This window comes from Pan troglodytes, chromosome 7 (assembly GCF_028858775.2).
Source record: "Pan troglodytes isolate AG18354 chromosome 7, NHGRI_mPanTro3-v2.0_pri, whole genome shotgun sequence".
NCBI classification, from domain to species: Eukaryota; Metazoa; Chordata; class Mammalia; order Primates; family Hominidae; genus Pan; species Pan troglodytes.
This window is the reverse complement of record NC_072405.2, coordinates 32,675,080-32,690,281: the sequence shown is the minus strand read 5'-3', so window position 1 is coordinate 32,690,281 and position 15,202 is coordinate 32,675,080. Positions and strand designations below refer to the sequence as shown.

Here is a 15,202-nt window from a genome sequence, read left to right as displayed (position 1 = left end):
GATCCCTGTGCTGGGTGGTCTTGCGTTTCAGAGCTGGAAACAGATACATTTGAATCCAGTTCTTGGCTCCTCCATTTGCCAGCCCAGTGACCTTGAACCAGCAAGCTATTTGTACTCTGAGCACTCATAGTGCTCTGTCTAAAGTAATACTGGGTAAGTCATAGTTACGTAAGGAGCTTCAAGTATTTCACTTAGAAAGGGAGGGACGAGGACACAAGGCCCAAGTTAGTAAGTAAATAGTCCTTAAAAAAAGGAATGAGGATGGAACCCTGGGGGAGAAATTAGCAAGGTCTGTTCAGAAGTGCAGGGTTCCTTGTCAGAAAGATTTTCCTGGAAAATACCTACAAATGGACGTACCCAAAATTACCCAAAAAACCTATAATGTTATAGCGGGCCACACATTATTTTGTAGTTGATCTTCTTAGCAATTGAAAAACCAACTAGATCATTTTAGAAAGTGATTGGCCGTACCTCAGATGTCCCACAATCACAGTCCTCTCCCATTTCCACCAACTGGTTCCCACAAATTGGAGTGGATATGATATCTGTAGGCAATGGAGCATTAAAGAGGCAATTTGATAATTTATCTTCAAAAAACTTGTCATAGCTGAGACGGCTGCAGGAACTGAAGTCTGTGGGTATATAGAAGCTGTGAAGATAAGGAAAGAAAAACTGGAATATAGTCATGCTTAACATGTGCAAAGCAGTATCTGACATTAGGCACAATTACACCCACGGCCTGCCCCAAAAGACAAAATCCAATCCACTGGCCAACTGCCAGATCGTGAGCTCATTTGCATGCCCGAATTAACCCACCTCCAACTTCATGAGAAAATATAGTCATATTTCAATGTGTAGCATCCAGGCCACTTTTAATAAAACAAATATGTCTCTGACTTCTCCAGATAATCTTAGATCATTTGGGAGATGTAAAGACCTAAAGGTACCAAAATATTTATTTACATGTCTCAGAATTCACTTTCCTTTAGAGGAATTCCTATTGATAGGATCTCTTCATCCTACAGATAAAGATGAGGTTTAAAACTGCTGTAATAGAGGGGAGAGTTAACATAAGCTCTGTAACTGGCATGCAGCCATATGCTGTTTTGTACAGGGGCTTTGGAGAATAACCCTAGCTTCAGTGGGCTGAGGGAGGAAATGAAAATAGAAAAGAGGAAATAGAGTTTATAGAGTGAGCTGTATGTATAGAAAAGAGGACATGAATATATAAAAAAGATTGTGAGATTTTTAAAGATAAGATTGCCTAAAAATTTTGCCTAATTCAGGGAGGGAATGTGTGATGTCTTTTCATAGACTGTCTTCATTGTCCTATGAGTAGTTTCTTCTTTAATTAGAGTTTTATTCTAGAACTCTTTTCTGACCACCATCTATGCTGAATTCATGGAAAACCTGATAAATGCTAACGATTTTTCTGAAGCCAGGTCTTGTATAGATAAGATGAGGATAAAATGATGAATTGCCCCATCAGCAAAGAGACAATATGTTTAAATTATGTCTTAGTTATTAAAAAATATTACCCATAGATGAGGTGGCTTGGCACAAATGCACATTTAGTGACTCAAAAACTCAAACACGTTGTTGAAGATGACCTAAAGTAGTACAGCCCACAGTGGATCAAAACCAGGGCTACATAGCATGTCCCCAGGGCCCAGAGAGCCTCACCTCAGTGCTTTGTCCATCACACATATTGTAGAAGGACACTTGCAAGAATAGTCGTCATGAAACATTCCAAAGTTGTGGCCCATTTCATGTGCCATTGTCCCTGCAACTCTAAGAAGATCATCACTGTGGTCCTAAAGGTATGAAAGAAGAAAAAGATTCTCTGATTTTCGAATGAAATTATATTTCACTCTACTTGCCATCTCTCTCTCTCTCTCTCTCTCTCTCTCTCTCTCTCTCTCTCTCTCACACACACACACACACACAGCAAGAAAGAGAGAGTACTAAATGGAACTGAATGCCCATCACAGCATATATGGTCTGCCCTTTCCTCTTTGAGTAGGTTCCTATAATGAAGGAAATTGTTCTAGTTTTCCTTCCAAGAAAGATGGCAAATTTTCATCAACAATAAGAAATTAGAACTTTTTTTTAAGTGATCTCTCTCCCTTACCTTTGGCTTGCCTTTTAGAAGTCTATGATGCATTTGGCCATCAGGGATCTAAAATTGTTCGTCAGACTAGCACTTTAGCTCTATTTGTATCTTTCTCAATTCCATAATTGCCAAGAGTAGACAGACATCAGTCAATTAAAAACTTGCCCATTGCATGAAATCCAGCCTATAGCCAACTTGATCACCAGACTGTTTCTGGTTTGAGGTGCTCGGACTCAACTCCAAGCTTGCAGATAAATTAGAGCTTGCAGCTATAAATTATCCAGGAGCAATAAAACAATGCAGGAGAATCATTGCAGGTTAAAATGTCCTATTGAGGAGATAAGAATCTGCCAGTAACATCCACCTACAGAAGTCTGATTCTCTTATCTACTTCATCTCAAAGAACTAAATGTAAAGTTTGATGAAGAACAGTACAAGAGTGGCAAACAAGGAACAGCTGTGTAAGTTGGGAAGTTGATACCTAGACACACTAAATTCTTTCATTCTTTTGAGATGAACATGGTAAAACCTCCTATATAGAAATATGGAGCTCTCCAAATGGGGAAAAATGCAAGCCAAAAAGCCCCAGAAAAATTAAAATGTGTTTAGAGGCCTATATGAAGTTCCTTTCAGTTTATGGTTTCTTTCTTTAAATAATGGTTTTCCTAACTTAAATGATTTTTGCCCTCGAATGACCTCCATTCTATCTTGCCCCACTCTAAATCCTACCTACCCTTTGAGGTCCTTTTTTTTTTTTTTTTTTTTTGAGACTGTGTCTCGCTCTTGTTACCCAGACTGGAGTGCAATGGTGCAATCTCTGCTCACTGCAACCTCCGCCTCCTGGGTTCAAGTGATTCTCTTGCCTCAGTAGCTAGAATTACAGGCACCAGCCACTACGTCCAACTAATTTTTTTGTATTTTCAGTAGAGGTAGGGTTTAACCATGTTGGCCAGGCTGGTCTTGAACTCCTGACCTCAGGTGATCCACCTGCCTTGGCCTTCGAAAGTGCTGGGATTACAGGCTGAGGTCCATCTTAATGCAACTTTTCCTGACTATGTTAATATTCATCAATGATCATCTCTTACGAATTCCTAGAATGGTTTTTACTTCCATAAAGTAGCACTAAGCTACCTACTATATGTTAGAACTATTGCTTTAGGTAGGCCAGTTTCTCTTCCAATTTTATGGCAAGCTATTTCAAGTTTGAAAATATGTATTTTACTTCTTCTGTACATCCATGAAGCCTATCACAAACCCAGACTCAAAAGATAGTAACTAAAAATTATGTAAATTCCATTTCTATCTAGGATGTAGAAAGCTGGAAAGAACATTATTCTTACACTAACAAGGACAAGGCAGGTAGACAACTATAACTTCCCTTGAATCCACCAATGAGTTGGGGTTACAGGACATCCAAAAAGTCTGTGAAAATATATTCAAAATGAAAGTAAGATCGCCTTTCTTAGACAAACAAAACTGAAAGAATTTACTGTATTATAAGGAATGTTTTAAAAATTCCCTTGAAAGGAAAAAGTATATACTAGATAGAAATTCGGATTTTTATAGAGAAGTAAAGAGTGCTGGAAATGCAATGAAGTGATGGTAAATATAAAACTTTTTTTTTAACTTCTATTTTAAGTTCACAAGTACAAGTGCAGGATTGTTACTTACGTAAACTGTGTCATGGGGGTTTGTTGTACAAATGAAAACTAATTTAATTTTAAATTGCAATGAAATATGCATATCTAAAACAAAATTAATAACAATGTATTGTGTATTTATGGTGATATAAAGTTAAACATATAACAATAGCACAATAGATGGGAAGAAAGAGTTAGAGGCATACTCTTAAAAAATCTGTACACTTTTCCCAACACCATTTATTAAATAGAGAATCCTTTCCCCATTGCTTGTTTTTGTCAGGTTTGTCAAAGATCAGATGGTTGTAGATGTGTAGTATTATTTCTGAGGCCTCTGTTCTGTTCCATTGGTCTATATATCTGTTTTGGTCCCAGTACCATGCTGTTTTGGTTACTGTAGCCTTGTAGTATAGTTTGAAGTCAGGTAGTGTGATGCCTCCAGCTTTGTTCTTTTTTCTTAGGATTGTCTTCGCTATGCAGGCTCTTTTTTGGTTCCATATGAAATTTAAAATAGTTTTTTCCAATTCTGTGAAGAAAGTCAATTGTATGATGGGTATAGCACTGAATCTATAAATTATTTTGGGCAGTATGGCTATTTTCATGATATTGATTCTTCCTATCCATGAGCATGGAATATTTTTCCATTTGTTAGTGTCCTTTCTTACTTCCTTGAGCAGTGGTTTGTAGTTCTCCTTGAAGAGGTCCTTCATATCCCTTGTAAATTATATTCCTAGGTATTTATTCTGTTTGTAGTAATTGTGAATGGGAGTTCACTCATGATTTGGCTGTCTGTTATTGGTATATATGAATGCTTGTGATTTTTGCACATTGATTGATTGTGTATCCTGAGACTGCTGGAGTTGCTTATCAGCTTAAGGATATTTTTGGCTGATACGATGGGGTTTTCTAATTATACAATCATGTCATCTGCAAACAGACACAATTTGACTTCCTCTCTTTCTATTTGAATACGCTTTATTTCTTTCTCTTGCCTGATTGCCCTGGCCAGAACTTCCAATACTATGTTAAATAGGAGTGGTGAGAAAGGGCATCCTTGTCTTGTGCTGGTTTTCAAAAGGAATGCTTCTAGCTTTTGCCCATTAAGTATGATATTGGCTGTCAGTTTATCATAAATAGCTATTATTTTGAGATATGTTCCTTCACTGCCTAGTTTATTGAGAGTTTGTAGCTAAAAACTTCATGCTAAACAATATATTTAAAAGATAATGCATTATCACTTTGTTGAGTTTACACTGGAATGCAAAATTAGTTCAACATTTGAAATTCAATCAATGTTATTTACCATGTCAACAGACTAAAGGAGAAAAACTATCATGATCTTCTCTATAGATTTTTTAAAAAGCATTTGGTAAATGTAAATCATAGAACCAACAGTTTATCATCATACAGACCTGAACAATGCCAACAGAATGATAAGGAGAACACATTGTAGACATAAATGCAAGACCCACAGTCGTTCCAGCAAGTTCTGTTGCTCTGCAAGAAAGGAATAAATTGATGTAACAAATTATAATGCTAAGCTCTATTTTTATAGACAATACATCCAAAACCCTAAATGGTTAGCAGAAAAACTCACTGTGAACCATCACTATCATATTTTTCTTCAGTTTTTGAATTTGCATAAGGCATTTTTCTATGGAATGACTTTTGTGTTACTTAAAATCCAAACACCTAGATAGAATTATGTTGAATATTTTCTATCATTTCTGATTATAACACTTTTCATTGTGAAATGTATCCCTTGTGAAGAAAAAGAAAGGCTATTTTTGGTCCTAATAAACATCTCTCTACATGTATCTTGTTTTGATATTAGCAGTACCACACAGGCTTTGTTTTTATTTATATTTTACTCATATTTTTATATCACATACTTTTGTTTTATATTAGCATTGTTTTAGCTACAGTAGGTTTAGGGATTGGGCCCATTTTGAAAGCATTTGTATTAGTGATCATTTATATTATTCAAATAATTTTTATACTGGAGAGGGGTTTGAATCATTTGCACTTATACTTCCATAGGTAATATGTTTTGTCTTTGGTAATTTTAATTTTGCTTTTTTGGTTCCTTTTGATTTTTCTATAAACCTTCAATAATTTCATACTCTTTCCTTTTAGTTTTTTTTTTTTTTTTTTTTTTTTTTTCTATCTTCTGTACAAGATCCTGGCCCTTAACTGTCTCTAGAAATTTGCCAAATTGCATCAAGTTTTTAATTTCCTTAGTAGATGCACTTACGTGGGAAATTGAACCTGTATTTTACCATAAAACAATATTAAAAATAGAGTTTCAATTCTGCTGTATAAAATGAGAAAATTAGAAAATGTTCCAATTTTTCATTCCCTGCAGATTTTATCTATTTAATCTGATTTCAGATATTTATTTTGAAAATATATTTTACATTATGCATAGTTAAAAGGTTTATGATACCTGTTCTCTTTTAAAATTATATCACAAAGTTATTTATACTTCATTCTACATTTTTGTGGTTTCAGTTCTCCCCACTTGCTCATTTGCAAAAAATAACATTTCGTTCATTTTGGAGTTATATATTTTGGTTTATCTTTTAAGTGAACAGAGTATATTCGGACTCTAATTTTTTTAACCTACTTATACCTAAGTATAGGTCTCTTTTGTTAACTTGTTTGGTAAACGGTAAGACATTAATTGCATAACTGGAAGAACAACTATTTCCTTTCATCATATCTTTAATTATTCTGATCTCTCTCTCTTTTTTTTTTTTTTTTTTTTTTTTTTTTGAGACGGAGTCTTGCTCTTTCGCCCAGGCTGGAGTGCAGTGGCCCGATCTCAGCTCACTGCAAGCTCCGCCTCCTGGGTTCACGCCATTCTCCTGCCTCAGCCTCCCGAGTAGCTGGGACTACAGGCGCCCGCCACCACGCCCGGCTAATTTTTTCTATTTTTAGTAGAGACGGGGTTTCACCGTGTTAGCTAGGATGGTCTCGATCTCCTGACCTCGTGATCCGCCCACCTCGGCCTCCCAAAGTGCTGGGATTTATTGTGATCTCTTCAAGGAATCTATTCTTGACATTGTATCATCGTTTATTTTTACCTATACATTTATCATCTCGTCTATTATTTTTAAGCTTCTACGTTATTACTTACAGTGATGGAGTATTCAGCTATTTGTCTGGCTCCCTTATTACTTACCAGCTATGAGACCTTGGAAAATCACTAAACTCCTCCACAAAGAATGGGCTCTCGAGTCTAAAACTCACCTTTCCAAATTAAGAAATTGTGTCGGCTGCTTCCCAAAGGTGACCTCCTCAATGAACCAGCCTTGCAGTATTCTCAGCCTGAGAATGCCTTCCCCTTGAATCTGGATTGGCCCTACAACTTCCCCTTGATTAAGATAATATACCAGTAGTGACACCCCGTGACTTTTGTAGTTAGGTCATAAAAAACCTTGATGCATTATCTTGTGCCCCTTGAAATGCTTATTCTGAGAAAAGCTAGACACCTAGTAAGAAGTCCACCTACTCTAAGATAGCCATATTGAAGGAAACTCAAGTTAGGCACATGAAAGGGGATATAGACAGAAACATGACCATCCAGACTCACTGTTCCAGCCAGATGAGCCCACACACCAATTATGTAAGTGAAGAAGCCTTATTTCAAGCCCAGAAATTCAAGCTCATTTGTTATGCAGTTAACAGATGACCAGCACAGAAATATTAACTAATTCTGGCAGGACACAGTTCACTGATTTCCATGAAATTCATGGTTTTCTTAGGTAATAGCCTCTCCAGTAACTTCAAGTCAATCCTTACTGCTTCCTTCTATGTGATTTCAACTAAATATTATCCATCTACCCAGCAGCATTTTCTTGACTGTTTTGAGGCACATGCTCCAGTCTCATATAATTTACAGCCATCAGATTTATTTCCCCTGTTGTTCTTAACAGGTCATTTCAGTGGGAAATAAATTAGTGAAGATGTGGAGTTAGAATATAATACTTAATTTTTCTAATAATATCTTAGATGTTTCTTCTAACTTGAGCCTAAAGCCAATCAGTTCTTTTTTTAAACACTGAATCAAAAACTCTCTTTCCATTATATAAACTTGTCTTTTCTTCCTGTATACCCAATAAAAACAAACATTTTATGAATTATTGCTAAATTATTGACCCTCTCTTTTTTTTTTGAAAAAATACTTGGATCCAAACTAAGAGCATATTTGACATATAATCCAAGTAAGTGCTCTATAAATGTTTACTCTCCTATGTGCACCCCTCACTTTGCCAAGGCTCAGAAAAGCGTCCACTAAATACCACAGTGTGCAATGGGAGAAAATCTGTACATACGTGATTAACTGAGCAATATCATGACGCTTTCTTCTTGAGAGAACACTCCCCCTCCATTTAGAAAAATTTTCCAAGGTGAAGCTTGCATTTGGGGTTATCTTTATCTTATCCTTGTCAGTCCAGATTTCCATACCAACTAAGGCCACATGAGTATTGAGCTTTTTATAAAGCTGTCCAAAGGAAATAAATGGCAAAGCAATTAATTATAACGGTGATATCATTTTAAACATTTTCAATATATTTTGTATTTTTAAACATTCATTGCAGCAGTATAAAAACCTTATTTCCAAGCATATTTGTGAAACAGAATGTATTGACTATTTTGTAGACACTAAAACTCCCATTCAAAACAAAAGATAAATACACTAAGATAGTTTAGGTCCGTAAACTTCTTTTTTGGGGGGGTGGTGGTAGGGAGGAGAAAAGGCCCTGTTAAGACAACATATTCCGTTTATGCTCTTAAGAAATACTATAATTTTGTGTCAGGGGCCCATTACTATGGCTTCAATTGCTTATATGTTTTTCAGTGCTCTCAGAGTGAGAATATTTCAGAATTAGCAAAGTTGGCTTGGTGCCGGTTTAGGCATTAAAGAAGTAACTTGATATGATGAAATGTTGTACCTTGATGCATTTACAATAAGCTAAGTAGTCGCTATAGTTTGAATGTTTGTGTCCCCCAAAATTCATGTGTTGAAATCCTAACTCCCAAGGTGATGGTGTTAGGAGGTGGGGCCTTTGGGAGGTGATTAGGTCACGAGAGTGGAGCCCCCATGAATGAGATTAGTGCCCTTAAAAAAGAGATCCCCAGAGAATTGCTTTGTCCTTTCTACCATATAAAGGCACAGTGAGAAGGCAGCTGTCTCCAAGCCAGGAAGACAATCTTCACCAGAAACCAAATCTTGATGGAACTTGATTTGGACTTCCAAGCCCCCAGAACTGTGAGCAATAAATTGCTGTCATTTATGAGCCACCCATATTATGTATTTTCAGAATGAGACAATGGTCCTCTAATCTTAAACATGGATTGAACCAAATAATCCACAATGCATATAGGATAAACTTCAGAAATAATGACTTAAACTTATGAAACAATATGCTTACTCTAAAGATAAAAACTTAAATTACTACTATAGTTTCTAAAAGTGCACAGTGACAGACGTTCTCACCAGCAACTTTCTGCTAAGAAACTTAAATATTTCTTTTAAAAAAAGGTAGTTCGGAAAACAAGAAAAGCATGAAGGAATGCAGTTACTGAAAGTGAAGTTAAAATCCAGCCATATTATCATCCTTCACTGGATTATTCCCTCAACTTCCTTGTTCCTTTCTTGCTTAATTTTACTCACCTGACAAAACTCCAATCCTGGTTAAAAGCAACCTGCCTCTACATCTCTCTTCCTTCTGCCCTTGAACACAGGGGAAAACACATTGTTCTGATTGCTCTCACTTTAAAGCTGTGACTGCTAAGCTCAAGCAGTCCTTAACGCGTTCCAGCAAAACTGCTGTATTTCCAAATTCCATTCACACGCAGTTTTCTGCACACATTTTTTATACTCCTCTTCTTAGTAATTCTAACATTTCCTTTAAATCCGACTTTCACAACTGTCCTTGCTTCCACATTCGCTGAGACTATAAGAGCAATCTGAAGAGAACGTCCACAAGCTCCCACCATTGGCCTATCGCCTCACCTATTCTTGTCCAAACACCCTGCGCCTCCCCATCTGCTATATAAATGAACAATCTCTGAGTCTAAGGCCAGTTTCTCCACTCATGCACTAAATCTCTTATTTCTCCCCCAATCAAGATTGACATTGCATTGTCAATGTTTAGCCCTCCACAAATAATTCCCATCAGCATAAAAAGGAAATGTATTACTTTTTTATTTCATATATATTGACTGTGGTAATCACTTCACTATGTATATGCATATCAAAAGAAGTATATTACAGCATTATGTTGTACAACAACAAAAAATTATCTTTAGAGCATTTATAGGATACCACAAAGAGACTCATTCATTTCAAAATAAGTATGCCAACTATATATCCAACAAACAGAAAACTAAGAATTAGTATTTAAAGACTGTAAAACCATTTTTTAAATATTTTGGAAATTAGATAACACAATCATGTCTAAAGAACACAGTCAATAGTTGTATGACTCAAATGGGTTTGGAAATCTGACAAATCTGTATTCAAACCCCATGGCTATTCTTTTCTCACTTTGTGATCTTGGGTAAGTTCTTTGTTTCTGAGAATATGATTCCTTAGCTATGCATTAGGCTTTAGTAACATTTAGCATTGTTCTGGGGATTACGTGAGATTTTATGAAATATGCTACTGTGACAGTGCTTGGCATGTTTAAAATTATTTTTTTCCCCTCTGGACCAGCTTTCTGTTGGGATTTGGTCTTCAGCATTTTCTTAGCGGATTTTTGGAAAATACAATGCACCCATGTAGCTTTTATGTCTTCTTATACCTGAGAATACTGTGGCAGGTAAATAAGAAAAGTGTTGGTTTGTGGTATTAATATTCATGTTCATCTATGTAGCAAAAGTTGTGGTCAGCCTTTGGGAGCCAGTCAGCCACATTGGTCTCAAATGTCTTGACTTTGCTTCCATGCTTCATGTGCGTTCACTGAAAAACCCAATGACATCTCCCAGCAAACTGTTTAAAACTGCAGGTAATAAAATATGTCTTACCATGTTGACATAATTAGCCATCTCAAACACCCTCTTTCTGATCTCATCTTGATTCTCATTGTACTTTTTAAACTAAAAGAAAAATTAAGAAAGAATATGGGCATTGATAAAAATGAATATACTTAGAAGGTTAAAAAGGCATCTTCTATTACTTATTATTGATTTTAATTAAAGATTAGTTATTAGAGTTAATTAAAAGTTAGAATCAAATTAATTCCTATTCATCTAGCTACATTAAAGCACTTTGGGAGTGAATATGATGTTTTCTCTTCTGAAGTACTAGCTCAGTATAAAGCTCTAAAGAATTACTCCAAATGCATTTTCACTTAAATTCTATGGTTTTCTAAGCTGTGCAGAATTAACGGAAGGAATATCTTATTAATTTAAGAGACACATACATGAACAGTACATGAATTAAGCACAGTAAGTAAGGCCAAAGCTTTAGGGCCTGAGCTAATAGTTGACTTATATTTTCATATACATGTGCATTTAAAATTTTGAAAACACAGTATATGAAAATGCATTCTTACAGTAGAAGATAAACAGTGACTATCACCAAAGATTTGCCTTTTCAGAGGATTCCATTCACTAAGCTTTCATTGTGACCAATTAAGCTTTTGTATTGACTCCCTAATGAGAATAAAGTTTAATTTACAAATGATTTAACAACTTAACAAAAGACAAAATGACAGAAGAATGTAATTGGAAACTAAGTTGGGTACTCTTAAGTCAATAAGAAAATAGTGTTATAAGTGCCAACAATTTATGCATATCATATCAATTGCCCTGATCGCTCTGAAAAGAAGAAATCATATCAGCTTAATTATAAATGTCAAATTTCATAGTTTTAGAAAAACATGTAACCATAGCTCATATTCATGATTCTTTAAATCTCATCCAGATATTTAATGTCTCACATAATAAATAAATATATATGGGTGGGAGTTTTGGAAGACAGCACATTTATCTCATATAATTACCTCACCATTATCCAGGACCAAATAATATTCTATGTATTTCTCATGTTCCTGAACCTTCCTGTCATTCAATTTCTGAAATATAAAGAGTAGAATTACTGATACAATATTGTTTTCTGCAAAAGTTCTTCTATTATTTGACATCTGTAATTTTATAAGCAGTTGGTTGATATCTGGAGTAAAGGCAGACAATATTAGCATTTTAACACCAATTCAACCGACAGGATTATCTACTGACAAGGCTCATAAATTTGGAGGTGAAGGAACACCAGCAATATTCTGGTCTGACTCCTTCCTTTTATCAAGGGGTCTAAATTATGTTACAATAGGGGAGCTAGAAATAAAACCAGTCTTTCTATTGTTTTGAACAGTAGACTTCTTCACCATCCTGACACAAAATAGAGAAAGTTTGACTTCAGCATCCTCCTAGTGTTTTTAGTTAGTTTGTTTTTTTGTTTTCTTTGGTAGCCTTTAATTCATATCCTGGTGAAATACATGCTCCGTTATCAATGGTGCAATGCAGAGACACCATTGTTTCTAGGCTACTTTGTTCTCTTCAGGCAGAGTTGAATCTCCTTCCCATGTTTCAAACTTACCAATGTTCTGTTCCTTTCTCTATCTCAAAAAAAAAAAAAGTTACATAGTGGATTGACTCATTGAAAAGGGACCAACAGATTATTCCTACTAAATAATAGCTCATCAAAGTTTATTAGATTGCATTTCTGGAAGTGCATGTCTTTTAATAGGTAACTAAAGTTCAATTACAAAGAAGAAATTCCTGAAGATAGATTTTTAGGTATTATCTAATGAGACATGTACTTACTTCCTACCCTCCATGGGAACGAAATATTTATTAGCACTTACAATACACTGAGAGTGCTCTGGGAACTGCAAATGCAGTAGTGAAATCAATATGGTCTCTCTGCTGATGGAGCTCACAAGAGACAAACATAAACATATCAGATGGTGGCCAGTACTATGTGAAGGATTAAAGCGGGCATGTGACATTGAGTTACTAGGTAGTTATTTCAGAATAGGTGAAATTCTCTAAAGAGCTGGCCCTCAAGCAGATGTATTAACGAAAATGAGAAGCCAGGCAAGGAAAGATAAATTGGAAGACAATTCCAGCAGGGAAAAAAAATGAGTAAATAGACTCCAAGGTGAAATAGTATTGGCATATTTAGAGCATAGAAAAAAAATGCTTGTGTTTTTATAACATAATGGGGGAGGTCACCAAGAGATGGGGAGTAAAGAGTAGGAGGAGACCAGAGAGGTCTATGGGACCACAATCGTATAGGGGTTTGTGACCCATGGTCAGCTGTGTGGCTTTTATACTAAATGCAATGGGAAGACATCAGAGGGCTTTGAGCAGAAAACGGATGTGATGTGATTTACAATAAAAATAGCACTGGATTGATTGTGTGGAGTGTGGATTCTGCTGAACGAGGATGGGCAGGTCAGGCAGAGGCTGTTGCCATGGTTATTATGAGATGGTACCTTGGGGTAGTCAGAAAAGGGAGCAAAGTAAAAGATCTGAAATACGTCAGAGGCACTTGCTGATGGATATCATATAAGGTGGGATGAAGAAAAAGAGAATCAAGGATAATTTCTAGATCCAAATTTGAACAAATGATGAGTGGTGGTAGTGCTAAGTAAAATGGGGAGAATGAGAGAGAAGTAGGTTTTGTTTGTGGTTTAGAAATTGGTAGTTCTTTTGGGGGCATATTTTAGGTTTGTGATATCAGGTGTTTGAGTAGATATATTAAAAAGATAATTATAACAGTCTGGCCTTTAGGAGAGGGGCAGAGGCTAGAGATAAACGTCTGATGGCCGTTAGTGCACAGTTCCTATTTAAATAAGGCACAGGGCAGGGTAAGATTACCTAGGAAGAATGTATAGATAAAGATCCAAGATTGAGCTATGTGAGGTTCTCTAATATTTACCAGTCAATCAGAGTAAGGGTGACAGAAATGAAATGAGGAGTAGCACTCCTGAGGTAGAGGAAAGCCAAAACGATAAAATGTCTCAAAAGCAAAGCTCTTTCCACGTAGTTACCAAGGAATGGAAACAGAGGGATAAGAGGCCCTGTACAAGCAAACCCAGGAGTTGATATTCACAGCAACATATAGCTAGGAGTTTCACCAACTTCTGGCCAATCAAAGGTGGCCAACTGTTCAAACCGTGTTCAAGTAAGGCAAACATCAAGCTGTAACTGGTGCAGCTGTTTCTGTACCTTAATCCATTTTTCTGTATGTCATTTTTCTGTCCATAAATCCTCTCCAACCATCGACCAGCATAGAGTTGCTCTCAACATCTTCTGGTTCTGAGGGCTGCTGGATGCTCAAACCTTTCTTTGCTCAATTAAACTCTGTTAAATTTGTCTACAGTTTGTCCTTAACAGTCCTCATATTGTACCCTAGATCTTTCAACTGCTTAACCCCGCATATTTGGCTACTTGGTATCCTTAGACCCATATCTCCCCATTTCCTGTCCCTACCTAGACCCTGGTAACCACTGTTTTATTCTCTACCTCTATATATTTGACACTCACCCTCACCCCCTTTTTTAGATTCCTTTTCATTTTGTTTGTTTGCTTTGCTGTGCAGAAGCTTTTTCGTTTGATATAGTCTCTTACATTTTACTTTTATAACCTTAGCTTTTAGGTATGATATTTAAGAAGTCATTGTCAAGGTTAATGTCAAACAGCTTTTCCCCTCTATTTTCTTTTAGGCATTTTATGGTTTTAGGTATTACATTTAGGTTTCTTTTTCGTTTTGATTTGAATTTTAGTTATGGTATAAGAAAAGGGTTCGATTTCATAATTTTGCATGTGGATATCCAGTTTTCCCAGCACTATTTATTGAAGAGACTATCCTTTCCCCAGTGTGTCTTTTTGGTGCCCTTGTCAAAAATTAATTGAACGTATATGTTTGGATTTATTTCCGAGATTGCTATTCTCATCCACTGGTCTAGGTGTCTGGTTTTATGCCATTATACTCTTTCGATTACTATATCTTTGTAATATAACTTTAAATCAGGTAGTATGATGTCTTTTTTTTTCTCAGAATTCCTTTGACTATTTGGGATATTCTGTGGTTCCATACAAATTTTATGATTTTTTTCTTATTTCTGTAAATACTGTCATTGGGGTTTTTATAAGGACTGCATTGAATCTACTCATTGCTTTAGGTAGTATGAACATTTTAACAACATTCTTCTAATTCATGAGCATGGGATATTCATTTATTTGCATTTTCTTCAATTTCCTTCATTAATGTTTTATTGTCTTTGGTGTACAGGTCTTTCACCTCCTTAGTAAAATGTATTCCCAAGTATTATTTACGTTATAAATGGAATGGTGTTCTTGATTTCATTTTTGGCTAGGTTGTTATTCGTGTATAGAAATGTCACAGATTTTGTATGTTGATTTTATATCC

General features: G+C 35.9%; 1 protein-coding gene and 1 long non-coding RNA gene across 12 annotated transcripts in view; one reads left to right on the top strand and one right to left on the bottom strand.

Annotated features, from left to right (window-relative positions):
* Nucleotides 1–15,202, bottom strand: part of ADAM28 (ADAM metallopeptidase domain 28) — a 61,303-nt gene that overhangs the window by 23,226 nt on the left and 22,875 nt on the right. For 10 of the 11 annotated variants that reach the window (XR_010159454.1, XR_010159455.1, XR_008536670.2 and 7 more), the window contains 6 exons: nucleotides 11,769–11,840; nucleotides 10,789–10,860; nucleotides 8,091–8,260; nucleotides 5,166–5,250; nucleotides 1,684–1,814; nucleotides 472–649 (listed from right to left, as the gene is read on the bottom strand). Coding sequence is in view for 8 of the 11 variants with exons in the window: in XM_054656593.2 (XP_054512568.2) it covers nucleotides 472–649; nucleotides 1,684–1,814; nucleotides 5,166–5,250; nucleotides 8,091–8,260; nucleotides 10,789–10,860; nucleotides 11,769–11,840 (708 nt within the window). In the remaining 3 variants the exon portion in view is untranslated. The remainder of the gene's footprint in view (nucleotides 1–471; nucleotides 650–1,683; nucleotides 1,815–5,165; nucleotides 5,251–8,090; nucleotides 8,261–10,788; nucleotides 10,861–11,768; nucleotides 11,841–15,202) is intronic. The other variant, XM_054656595.2, reaches the window with a different exon arrangement.
* LOC134810844 (uncharacterized) overlaps nucleotides 1–15,202 on the top strand; it is a 78,413-nt gene that overhangs the window by 55,901 nt on the left and 7,310 nt on the right. The gene's annotated exons all lie outside the window — the stretch shown is intronic.